We start from the raw sequence: 13,301 nt of genomic DNA, 5'->3' as shown, positions 1-13,301 counted from the left end.
ACATGTTTTGGATGCACTAACCCTAATGCAAAACGCATGTCCAATCATGTGCTGAGCCATGTGCTGTGGCCAGCACACAATATTGCACCGGCCTGACAGAATGGATATTAGAGGTATAAAATGCCAAGTAAATGTGCGTAATCCCTAGGCTGGCCACCTGCTAGGTGATAATGGAGCATAAACCTCAGGCGTGCAACATTTTGTTTTTCCTGCAATGCCCCTTAAAAATTCCCATGCCCCTAAAGGGCCAAATAAACCCTATTACATAATTTGTTTTGCTGATATTTGAGTAATGTTCACTATGTAGAGGCTCAAAAGTCAAGGAGTAAAACCAGATACTGTTAGGTACTTAAAAGATTTGGTGCTTGGGCACACAGACATAGGTCAAGTGGCACCCTTTGCAAGGGATGGAGGGGGTCCAATAGGAAACTTTCATATTTGCAAGACTATGTTTTCTTGCTGCTCAGACAGCAGCATGAGCACAAGGCTCATTTCTTGTAAAGCCAAGGGCACTGTTTCCCGTCCCGAGGCATTTTTGCTGTTACCTGTAAACCGGATTGATTTGTTTCCTAACAGGAAATTCGGTATATAAAAATTCTAAATAAATAAATAAATAAATAAATAAATAAATAAAATAAGGCAGCAGGAAGAAGTTCTGTGGTTATCCGAAAACAAGAAGCACAGCACAACATCAGCACATTTCTAGCAGAGGAATAATGTGTATGATTATTAATTTTAAGTGTACTCAGTAATATTTTATTTAGCCTAATACTACTGCATGCTGACCAAATGTGTATAATAATTTGGTAGCCACAAGTGTCTAGTTGCCAGCTAAAATAGGATATCAGAAATATCTAATTTAAATTGTATAGCGGGCGGGGGGGGGGGGGGGTGCTGCCTGAAGCGAGTTACCATCAGCTGGTTTTTGGAGGCTGCCCTTTCGGGGCTGAGAGTGCCACCGAGAGGAGCCAAAGATTCCCCATAAATCACCTTGGCTTGCGGCATATCCCTTTGGACGGAATTTAACAATGATTTGCTCCCTCCAATCCAAGAAAATTCTCCTTTTCTCGTTTGATTGATTTTGTGGTAGCTACATGGGGGAAAACAAAAGAGGTAAAGATCCTTAAGGCCTTTCCCATCTGGCTCTACTAACCCTTCCTCTGTCTCTCAACCTGCCATCACTAGTTTTATGTTGTCCAAGAAGAAAACATCATGGGGCAAGTGAACCTAGCACAGCCAATGCCGTTGTTAGTGGTGATTCTATCTCCCTAAGGTCTGATGCTCGGTCTCCTCCAGAGCTACAAGTCAGGCCCCAGGCTAGGAATGGAAAACAATTATCTGAAGAGGTTCATGATTCTATTCCTAGGGATGGGAATATCCTGAGACTTGGTCAGATTGATCACAGCAGTATTAGTGGTATTGTTACTTCAACTCCTGATACCTCTAGAGGATTAGAGTCAGTCAACTATGACTTTAATTTAACCAAGCTCGCAGTGATTACCATGGATTCTTTTTAATCAGCTATTATGGGAATAGGCTGTTCACTTTCTGGGAAAATCGATTCTAAATATGAAGATCTTCAAAACTAAGTTGGACTTCATGACCAAAAACTTCAGGGTCCTGAAAAGAAAATTAGCTCGTCTACTCAATGTAAGGAAAGGCAGTAGTGTCAGATTTCATTGGTTAAAGATGAGGATTGGTCTAATCATCAAATTGAAAATCTTAATTTTCCAAAGTTACAACTAACTCCCTTGATTTGATAAAGAAGTTTTATCAGGAAATTTTAAAGATACCTGTTGAATCTTTCCTCCAGTCTCTGGGGTATACTATCTTCCTGATAAATCTAAAGGTGAAAGAGCTAATAGGAATAATAATTCTGTATCAGAAAACTGTGTAGATATGAACTTAACTGCCCTCCTGCAGAACTCTCAGCTTGAGATTAAGTCCTGTACAATTCTTGTGTTTTTTGTTTTGAAACCTGATAAAGAGTGGACATTAAAGAAGTATTTTCGAATTAAGGTTTGCAATTTTCTTGGAGGTAAAGTTTCTATTTTTCCTGATGTTGCCAGGGCTACCCAGCATGGATGGAAATTATTGGAGACGCTTCAGAGGCAGCATTCATAGGAGAAAGAATCAGCCATTTCTCAAAGGTGATAGTTAGTGGCTAGATTCTGGGCCGAAGATTTCAGGGCTCTGAAGGAGCCTTGGTTCATGGCCCCCAGCCCAGGATCATCACAGCAATGACTGGACTAGATATTTTGTGGGGAGTAAAATAATATAAAATAAGGGGAAAAAAATCCCCAGGTAATTGTAAATAAAGGCCCATGGCATCAGATTTCAGTCCTGTTACTGACAGAGCTGGAAGTGTAAAAATAAAGGGGAAAAAAAAAGTAGAAAGGAAATTGCTGAGCCAAATAAAGCACAGCATTTCCATAAAATCCCCCAAGAACATTAGCAACTGGCCTACTCTCCAGGACAAAAGTATTTGATATGAGCATCCTCACTCAATCATTACAAAAGTGTGACAAACAGCACAACAGGCAAGTTCAAGCATTATTTTCTTTGCTTCAATATTCATTTCAGATTTTGAAAGCCCATTTACTCATTACTTACTAATACCTCCTACGTTTCTAAAGGGCCTTCTACCATGCAGCCCTTCTTTCTAGCACAGATCACATGTGAGAGGCTAGCTTACTTCAGGTGTCATATGTTCTTAATAAAGTGGGCTTTTATGGTACTCTCTCTGTTTACGTGTTTACTGAAGACTTTGCTGATGGGAAGCCAGTGAAGTATCTCACTGCCCAATTCCAAAGCCATACCCTAACTGCCCAGATAGAGCTGCAATCTCTCTGTCCTGCATAACTTCCTATTCAGGTAGGACAGAACCCCATCTTCATCCCTACAAAAAAAGACACAAGACACATACCAGGTTTCCATTAACCAGAGTTTTATTTTTCCTCTAACATAATCATTCTCAAAGACATAAACCACGTTTTCAAGCTTTGAGGCAGACATTCTTGGTGAATATGATTCAAGCAGGTAGAAACTGCTGTGGGATTTGAACATAAAACAAAACAATGGCCAACTAAAGAAACATCAGCTACTGTAAATTCCCTGCCAATGTTAAGTGTTGTCTCTCAAAAATCATTGTAAATATATAAAGAGAAAAGAATAAAAAGTACAACATATAATACAAAACACTTCTACTACGGCATACTATACACACCCCCTTTGTCCAAATTCCATCCATCCGTCATCCCAATCCCTACAGCAGGGCTCTTTTCCTTATTTGCCTGCCTGCTGGGCCTGCCTGCGGAGCAGAACATAGATCTTCTCTTTGATCCAGTCTTTATTGTAGGGTTGGTATGTCTGAGTATCCGCACGATAACTAAGGCAAAAGAACAGGAGAAAAAAGGTAAGTTAATATGGCAATGTGTTTTAAATCATGTGGAAAATAATGCAAAATTTGAATTAGTGACCAGAAGATAGATTCACAGAAAAAGCACAAGAGAAAAGAAAAGATGATATGCTGTGGCAAACCATTCAATGTGTTCCAGGAGCCTCGAAAGTTTAGATATGTATGGGGAGAATGCGTTTTCCTGATGCCATACATTAAAACAGACCCAGCACATAATATTCATAGCAGTAGAGTTTATTTTATAATTCTGTAAGAGAGGCCATTACCTAGCACTTGAGATGATAGCTTCAGCCTTTGGTGCTAAGCAGGCTGGCAGTATCTACACTGTGAATGTTATTTAGCAATCGTTCATTGCAAAGGGAAGAGTAAGATGAACATTTCTTGAATCCCTTTAGTATGTAAATATGAGGAATTCTGTATTCCCTGTAACAGCAAAGTCCTAACCTGAAAGAGGTATGAAGTATTTCCTCCCCTCCCCCCCAAAAAAAATAATTGAACCTGAAGATATAGGATAACTACTGCCCTGGGCAAAGAAAACCCTATAGTTACCATGTTTGCCTTGGGGTATGATTTTATTTAAAAAGTTCCTTTTTCTTTAATCTGGCCTGTTATTTTTTTATCCCTTTCCATTGAAATGGAACATCACATCCCCATGATTTATGGCAGAGGATGCTATGGTTCTTTACCCATTAATGCTACCAGCCATCATAGACTTAGGGGTATTGTTAATTATTTATTACCTGTTCATCGGGATCCAATTAACCCTTGATCTATTTGCCCAGATGTGCTCTTATATCTTATTAATGCTGAGCCCATTTGCTGAAAGATTCCCATTTTAGTTGATTTAATCAAAGACCTTTCATTAGATGTCTTGTGCATCACTGAATCCTGGCTCCTTTCCTCTGATAATACTTTGCTGCACCAGCTGCAACTGCCTGGGTACATTGTTTTTTTTCTAAACCATGGGGTTCTGGATGTGGTGGCAGCCTTTTTATAGCAGCCAAGGCCTCTCATGGTCTGACAGTTGTACCAACGGAAACTTCAACCCCTCCTGAGATGCTTTTTCTGACCTCATCACAAAACTGGGGAGTCTGTCTGATTTACAGCCATAAGAACATAAAAATGATGGCAGAAAAAGACCAAACAGTCCATCCAGTCTGCCCAGCAAGCTCATGGTAGCATTAGACATGCCATATAGGTCTCCCCCAAAATGGCAGCATCTGCCACACAATACAAGTCACTCCCATACCTAGTTTCCCAAAATCATAAAAGTCAGCACCCTTGTTGGTTGCTGTCTGAGTCCAAATCCCTATTACCTCTTGCCATTGAAGCAGAGAAAATTGTTGGAATTGCATCATCTCCATGATTGTTTTTCCAGACTGTAAAATTCATGTCTTTGTTGGTTATCTAAAACTAATTCCTCTTTTCCCCCTGCCGTTAAAGCAGGGAGCAATAATGGAGTTGCATCAACAGTATGAAGGCTTATTGGTTAAGGGTAGTAACTGCCACACCAGAGTTACCTCCATGCACTCTTTTCCCCAGTTCCATCATCTAGCCTTTAGAGATCCACAGTGTTTATCCCATGCCCCTTTGAAATCCTTCTCTATTTTTGCCTTCACCACCTCCTCTGTAAGGGAGTTCCAGGCATCCATCACCCTCTCCGTGAAGAAATATTTCCTGATGTTGGTTCTGAGTCGTCCTCCCTGGAGTTTCAATTCGTGACTCCTAGTTTTACTGATTTCTTTCGAATGGAAAAGGTTTGCCGATTGTGCATCATTAAAACCTTTCAGGTATCTGAAGATCTGTATATCATCTCCCCCTTTCATCTCCTCTCCTCCAGGGTATACATACTTAGGTCCTTCAACCTCTCCTCATAAGTCATCTGTTCTCTGTTCACCGACGTGATATCTCTGATGAGCGGCGGTATATAAAAAACAATAAATAAATAAATAAATCTGATGGAGACCCCCCCACCAGTTCTGTCACCCTTCTCTGGACCACCTCCATCCTATCTCTGTCATACTAGGTCACCAACAGTGGCCAATTCCTGTTTTCTATCTGATTGTTCTTCCTTGTTTGATTATTTGCTTGCAGCCAAAACTGACATGAGAAATAGTATATTGCTGGGGCATTTTAACTTACACATCGAGGTATCCCCATTATCCTCCAGGTGCGAGTTTTTTCTTTCATCTATGTTCTCTCTAGTGTGAAAACAGATTTTTGTGTGTTATGGGGATTTCTCATCATTGCTAGTTTCTTCTACTCTAGTCCCTTGGTCCGATCATTAGTTGATTCACTGTATAATTATTCCAGGTTTTAAAATTATAGTTCATTCTGGGAGTCGTGGTGTTATGCACCGCATCCTTATTGACCCAGAACATTTATTGCGTGTTGGCTTCCATCATTGCATACCTTTTCAGATTCTGATGTAAATAGATGGCAATCTTTGCTTCAATTGGTCTTGGATGAAATAGCGCCTATGAAATTAATTAATTTGGTATTCAATGGAATTAAAAATTTATAAAACAGAGGTTTGGAGAGCCAAGATGGCGAAAAAACAAATCTATAGTAAATAAAAAAGTTTAATAGTCTAAACTTGCAGCTTGCAGAGCTGCTATAGATTCTGCCAAACGAGAATTTTATTCTAAAAGAATTGCTGCTGCCATTTCCCAACCACAAGAATTGTTTCGGATTGTCTGTTCTTTGCTTAAAACATTGGATCTAGCGGCTACCGTTCCAGTTTCCCTGTCTAACGATGACTTTGCAGGATTTTTTATTACTAAGATCTTGGAACTTATAAAATGTCTGCCCATGTATGCTAGTATCCCCACCAATATTTCATCATTGTTTTCTCTTTGGTCGGAATTTGATCTCCCTTCCACTATGGAAATTAATTCAATATTGGGTTCGTTGAAGGACAATTTTTGCCCAGTTAATTCATACTCCACAGCAGTGATTAAGAGTAAGATGGGCGACTTAACTCTATTGTTCAGACCTCTCTCATTCAGGGAAAAGTACCCTCTAATTTAAAGGAGGCAACAGTTCATCCTATTCTTAAAAAGTCTAATGATAATACTTCTGATTTAGCAAAACATAGACCTATCTCCACTCTTCATATGTTAGCTAAAGTCACTGAAAGAGTGGTCTTTAACCAGCTTCTAGATTTTCTGATAATAAAATACTCTACGAGGCCCAGTTTGGCTTTCGACCTCATCATAATACTGAGTTACTCCTATCTACATTTAATACTATTAGGGAAGGGTTTGATAAGGGTATGTAGTATTTTCTAGTCTATTTATCTGCGGCTTTTGACATTTTAAATCATCACACTGCTGCATCTTCTGGAATCTGTGTGTTTGCTCCACTGTCCTTCGCTGGTTTTCTTCTTTTCTCACTGACCGATTTTTTTTTTTTTTTTTTTAAGAGTAGTGTTAGATAATTCATTTTCCTCTGTTAGGTCATTAATGACTGGCATTCTCCAAGACTCTTTGCTTTCTCTACTTTAATAGTTACCTTCTTCTGTTATGACATTATCTCACAGTTAGCTATCTCTTTCAAACTCTAGGCTGATGATCTGCAATTTGTCTTTCCTATAAAGTCCACTATGACTGCATTTGGTAAATTGGAATATTGTTTCTCAAAAATCAATGAATTGCTGTCTTGTAATAGCTTTGTGTTGAACCCCACTTGGGCCTTTAAAGATGTTAACATCCCAATTAAACTTGAAGCCATTTAGTTAGAGTAGCTCTCTCTCTACATTCACAAACTCAGCTTCTTCTTTGTAACTTTTTTCAAACTTCCTATGTTATGTACTACCAAGCTTATGTCATCTCCATCTGACTTCAGTCTTGTTACACAGTCATTAATCCTTACTTCACTAAATTACTGTAATTTTCTCTATTTGGGTCTCCCTTAGTCCACTAACAGCTTTACAAACCATTCAAAATTCAGCTGCTCATCTGGTTTTGGGAATGCTTCTTTATTCCCAAATACAGACCTTCAGATACTTGAAAGGTTTTAATGATCCATGGTCGTCAAACCTTTTCCATTGGAAACAATTTAGTACAACTAGGGGTCATGATTTGAAACTCCAGGGAGGAAGACTTAGAACTAATGTTAGGAGGAAGAAGAAGAAGGTGGTGGATGGCTGGAATGTCCTTCCGGAGGAAGTGGTGAAGACAAACTGTGAAGGATTTCAAAGGAGCATGGGATAAACACTGTGGATCCATAAAGGCTAGAAGATGGGAATGAAGAGAAAAGCCATGGAGGTGGCTTGCTGGAATGGAGGCTACTACCTGGTGATTACTACCCTTACTCAATAAGCTGTCACACGGTTAATGCAACTCCAACATTACTCTCTGCTTCAACTGCAAAGGGAAATGTGGAAAAGAGGATTTACATTCAGATAACAACCAACAAGGACTGAACTACAGTCTGGGTAAACAAATAAGTGTGGGGTAGCTTGCTTAATGCGGCGGTTACTATCCTAAACCAATTAAGCCTGATACTTCACTTTGAATGCAAATACAGCGTTGCTCTCTGCTTCAACGGCAGGGAGAAATGTGGAAAAGAGGATTTACATTCAGGCAACATCCAACAAAGCATGGATCTGTGCAGTCTGGGTAAACAAGCATCGGGGTAACTTGCTTGATGCGGCGGTTACTACCCGTAACCATTAAGCCTTATGTTCACCTTTGATGCAACTCCAACATTACTCTCTGCATCAATGGCATGGGGTGGCAGGAAAATTGAATCATACAGTTACCAACAAGGGCCCTGAACTTGGTGGTCAGTGAAACAGATAAGTATGGGAAAATAAGTGTGGGAGCTTGCTGGGCAGACTGGATGGGCCAATTGGTCTTTTTCTGCCGTCATTTCTATGTTTCTATTCCCATATATTTCCAATTTTAGCTCATCTTCACTGGTACAGTGGTGTATATGTTTTAAAGTTCTCACACTAGTTTTCAAAGCAGTGAATGAACTTGCTCCCAATAGTTTACCTAGGCCTGTCAGTTATCTGCCTACACGCCTTTTATGCTCTGCATCAAAAGACGTATCATTCCTACTATCAAATTTGTTCACCTGGCTCAATGCTGTGAGCGAATGTTCTCTGTTGCTGGCTTTCAGTTGTGGAATGAGCTCCCTGACTTAAGGCCGAGAAGGTTCTTTTACATTTCAGGAAACTTTTGAAAACCCATCTGTTTCTACTAGCGTTTCCTCCCTAACTTCTGCAATAAGTGAGGATGTGACATTTCAGGTTAAATGAAAAGGTTTTTTGTTTTTTTTTTGCTTTATGTTGGTTTTATTTAGATTTTTGTTTTAACTGTAATTGTATTATATATGTCTATTATGTATGTTTATTGTAACCCGCTGGAGGTCTGTGGCTCAGCAGGCTACACATTTTATAAATAAATAAAATAAACCTATAATAATTAACAGGCCAGACCAGCTAACTGGACAATGCAGATGATATTGCATACAGAAAATTTGTTTTCCTAGAGTCTTTCAAAAAGGAAAATTGGTTCTTACCTGCTAATTTTCGTTCCTGTAATACCACAGATCAGTCTAGACAAGCGGGTTTTATTCATCCCTACCAGCAAATGGAGGTAGAGAACAAAACTTTGGGCACTGCCACATATACGAGTGCCACCTGCAGTCCTTCAGTATTAATCGATACCCAAGCCAAGATCAGAACAAATAAAGAGCGAATAGGCTTCCAACATGGATAACCCATACCAACTAGATAACCATGTAGAAACGCTAAACCTAGAAACTGAAGCCAAAAAATGGCAAATCTGCTTTGCAAATAAATACAGCAGTACACCAAGCAGTCTTTCGGCAGAGATCCTCAGGGTGGGCCTCTGGACATCTGTGGTATTACAGGAACGAAAGTTAGCAGGTAAGAACCAATTTTCCTTTCCTGAACATACCCAGATCAGTCTAGACAAGCAGGATGTACCAAAGCCCTCTTTCACTGGGCGGGAACCCGAAAGACCCGCTCGAAGAACACTCTCTATTAAAGGGGCTGCCTCCAGGACCCGCACATCCAAACGGTAATGCTCGGTAAAAGTGTGCAATGAAGACCACACCGCGGCTCTACAAATCTCTTGGGGAGACACCAGCTGACACTCAGCCCAGGACGTCACCTGAGCTAGAGTCAAATGTGCTCTAAGACCCTCTGGAACTGCTCTTCCTTTTGATACATAAGCTGCAGAGATCGTCTCTTTCAACTAACGAGACAAAGAAGCCTTAGACGCCTTTTCGCCCTTATTTTGCTCCCCCGAACAGGACGAACAAATGATCAGAACGACGAAAAGCACTAGTGACTCAAGTAATGTAATACCACCCGTCTCACATCCAAAAGGTGAAGTTCTCGTCCCATCGAGGGATCCCGAGCCCAATCTGGAAACCCAGGCAACTCCACTGACTGGTTTACATGAAAAACAGACACCACCTTAGGAAGAAACAAAGGTACCATACGCAAGGACACCGTATTGGATGATATCCAGAGAAATGGATCACGGCACGAAAGCGCCTGCAATTCCGAAATCCTTCTAGCCGAACAAATAGCTACCAAAAAGACAGTCTTCAGAGTCAGGATCTTCAAAGATACCCGATTCAAAGGCTCGAACCACTCCTCGCAAAGGACCCGTAGCACAAGATTAAGATTCCATTCCGGACAAATGCGACGCAGAGGTGGACAGATGTTTGACTCATAGAAAACGCACCATATCCGGATGGAATGCCAAGGCCTTCTCTCCTGGACTCTCCCTCTGAGACAACCCAAAGCGAAAACCTGGACCCGAAGGGAACTATGGGCTAATCCTCTGGATAAATCCACCTGCAAAAAAGACAAAATATGGGAAACAGACATCTGAAGAGGATCCAATCCCTGTTGTCCACATCAGGTCTCAAACACCTTCCATACCATGGAATAGGCTAAAGAGGTAGCAGGGCGTCTTGCTTGGAGCAGCGTGGTAATTACTGGTTCCGAATACCCCCTCACGCGCAAATTGCCTCCTCTCAAAAGCCAGGCCATGAGACAAAAGCAATCCTCCTGATCGGAAAATATAGGACCCTGATGCAGGAGATCCGGTAAATAGGTCAGGCGTAGCGGTCCGTCCACTGCCAGCTGCACCAGATCCGAGAACCACGGTCAGCGAGGCCATTCCGGAGCCACTAGAATCACTGACCCCGTGTGGCCCTCTATACACTTGAGTACCTTTGCTATCAGCAGCCACGGAGGAAAGACGTATAGGACTCCGGTCGGCCACGGACATTTGAGGGCACTGAGCCCCACCACCCCGAACCCCCTCCGGCAGCTGAAGAACCTTTGCGTCTTGGTATTGAGACTCATTGTCATGAGATCGAACTGTGGGGTTCCCCACCGTTCGCAGAGAAGCTACCAGGCCCTCTGAGAGAGTTCCCACTCCTCCGGATCCAACTGCTGCCGGCTGAGGTAATCCGCCTGGACGTTCTCGACTCCTGCGACATGGGAGGTGGTGATTCCTTCGAGATGAAGCTCTGCCCACTAACAACAGCTGAGCCTCCTGCGCTACCATGGGACTTTTGGTTCGCCCCTGGCGGTTGATGTAAGCCACCGTGGTCAAATTGTCTGAGAAAATGCGCACCATCCGATTGATGGACCATGTCTGTTCCGACGTTGACCAAAAGCCCTGAGCAGACCTGCCCAGACAAACTGCCCCCCCAGCCCCGAAAACTTGCATCCGTGGTGACCACCACCCATTTCGGGACCTCGAGAGGCATCCCCTTCTCCAGATTGTTCCACGACAGCCACCAGGCCAAACTGGCCCTGGCTGACTCCGTCAGAGCCAGGGAAGGAAATATTGTTGCGACAGAGGATTCCAACGGGACAGCAAGGCTCTCTACAGAGGCCTCAAATGAGCAAATGCCCAGGGCACCAGTTCCAATGTGGATGCCATCGAGCCCAGGACCTGTAAGTAATCCCAGAGCTTCGGTACCTGTAGACAAAGCAGACGTGCTATCTGCCCCTGAATTTTGTTCACCCTGTCTGTACGAAACACTCTGCTCCGCTGGGTGTCAAAACGGGCTCCCAAGTATTCGAGGGCACGGGAGGGGACCAGATGGCTCTTCTGCACATTGATAACCCAGCCTAGAGATTCCAGGAGCAACTGAACTCTAGTGGCACACATTCCTCTAGTGGCTTCGTCCATAATCAGCCAATCGTCCAAGTACGGATGCATCAACAATCCCTCCTGTCGCACCGCTGCCACACTACCACCATCACCTTTGTAAAGGTCCGCGGGGCGGTGGCCAGCCCGAAAGGCAATGCTTGAAACAGATAGTGCTGTCCCAGAACCATGAATCTGAGAAACCTCTGGTGCTCCTGATGGATGGGGATATGCAGATAAGACTCGGTGAGATCCAGAGACGCCAAAAATTCTCCTCCCAGTACCGCCGCAATTACGGTGCGCAACGTCTCCATCTGAAAACGTGGTACCTTCAAACTCTGGTTGACTTTCTTCAGGTCTAGGATAGGTCGGAACTTGCCTTCCTTCTTGGGCACCACGAAATAGATGGAATATCTGCCTTGTCCCTGTTCTGACACTGGCACCGGTACAACCGCCTCCAGATTTAACAACCGCTGAATTGTTTCCTGGACTGCTGCCCGCTTGCTTCGGGAAAGACAACGCGACTCCAGAAAGACCGACAGCAGTGGGCGAGAAAATTCTAAGGCATAGCCGTTTCTCACCAAGCTCAACACCCACCGGTCGTAAGTGATCTTGGTCCACTCCCCGTAGAACCGGGCCAGCCTGCCCCCGATTACCAGAGATGAGGAGTGGACCTGCCGGATCTCATTGTGAGGACTTATTGCCAACCGCACCCTGGGTGGATCCGCCTCTAGATAACCTTCCAGCCTCTTGAAAAGACTGTTGCCTATGTGAGGATTGTCTTGGGGCCAAGGCCCCTCCGAGGGCCTTATCTGACGAAAACATCTGGACTTCCGAAAGCAAGGCTGAGAAGAGAAAGGTTTCCGGCCAGACTTTCGATCCTCTGGCAGCCTATTGCCCTTTGTCTTTCCCAGCGACTTCATTAGATGATTGGGGTCCTCACCAAACAGCAGTTTCCCCTGAAAGGGCAGATTACAGAGCTGCGATTTTGATGAAAGATCCGCTGACCAGTTGCGTAGCCACAAGTGTCATCTGGACACCACCACCGACACCATAGCGTGGGCTGTGGTTCTCACCAGGTCCTACAAGGCATCTGCACCATAGGCAACCCCTGCCTCCAGGCGGGCCGCCTGGACTGGGGAAAGAGTCCCGGAGGCCGACTGCTCCTGTGGCTTCTGGATCCAACACAAACAGGCCCGCTACATCAGACTTGCACAGACTGTCGCTCACAGGCCGAGCCCCAGGACCTCAAATGCTCACTTGAGATGCACTTCCAACTTCCGATCCTGAACATCCTTCAAAGCGGAAGCTCCAGCCACCGGAATAGTGGTCGTCTTAGTGACTGCTGAAACTGCCGAATCCACCTTCGGGATCATGAGAACGTCCAGATGGTCCGGAAGAAGTGGATAAAGCTTGGACATCACTCTGCCAACTCGCAGACCCGAGTCGGGGGAATCCCACTCTCGGTTGATCAATTTCCTGGATTTTCTTCGGAATTGGGAAAGCGGGGGGGGGGGGGGGGGGGGGGGGGTTCCATAGACCATCCAGAACTGGATTAACCCCTTCAGCCTCTGAAGGGTGAGCGTAATCCCCAGCTCCTCCAACACCTGAGGTATAAGCGGGCGAAGCTCCTTTCTCTTGAAAAGCCGGATCACCGGGAGATCATCACCTTCAGCCTCCGGACCCTCCAAGGTCCCCTGTTCAGTTTTAGAGTCCTCTGGGTCCAGAGG

The 13,301-nt window shown here is 43.7% G+C and overlaps 1 protein-coding gene across 2 annotated transcripts in view; it reads right to left on the bottom strand.

Moving 5' to 3' along the window:
• Positions 1–2,925: 2,925 nt before the first annotated feature.
• ERH (ERH mRNA splicing and mitosis factor) overlaps positions 2,926–13,301 on the bottom strand; it is a 63,441-nt gene continuing 53,065 nt past the window's right edge. For both annotated transcript variants that reach the window (XM_029598800.1, XM_029598801.1), the window contains exon 4: positions 2,926–3,388. In XM_029598800.1, the coding sequence (XP_029454660.1) occupies positions 3,286–3,388 (103 nt within the window). In that variant the 3' untranslated portion in view covers positions 2,926–3,285. The remainder of the gene's footprint in view (positions 3,389–13,301) is intronic.

Source organism: Rhinatrema bivittatum, chromosome 4 (assembly GCF_901001135.1).
Source record: "Rhinatrema bivittatum chromosome 4, aRhiBiv1.1, whole genome shotgun sequence".
Taxonomy (NCBI): domain Eukaryota; kingdom Metazoa; phylum Chordata; class Amphibia; order Gymnophiona; family Rhinatrematidae; genus Rhinatrema; species Rhinatrema bivittatum.
The sequence above is the reverse complement of the archived record's forward strand: the minus strand, read 5'-3'. Positions and strand labels throughout refer to the sequence as shown.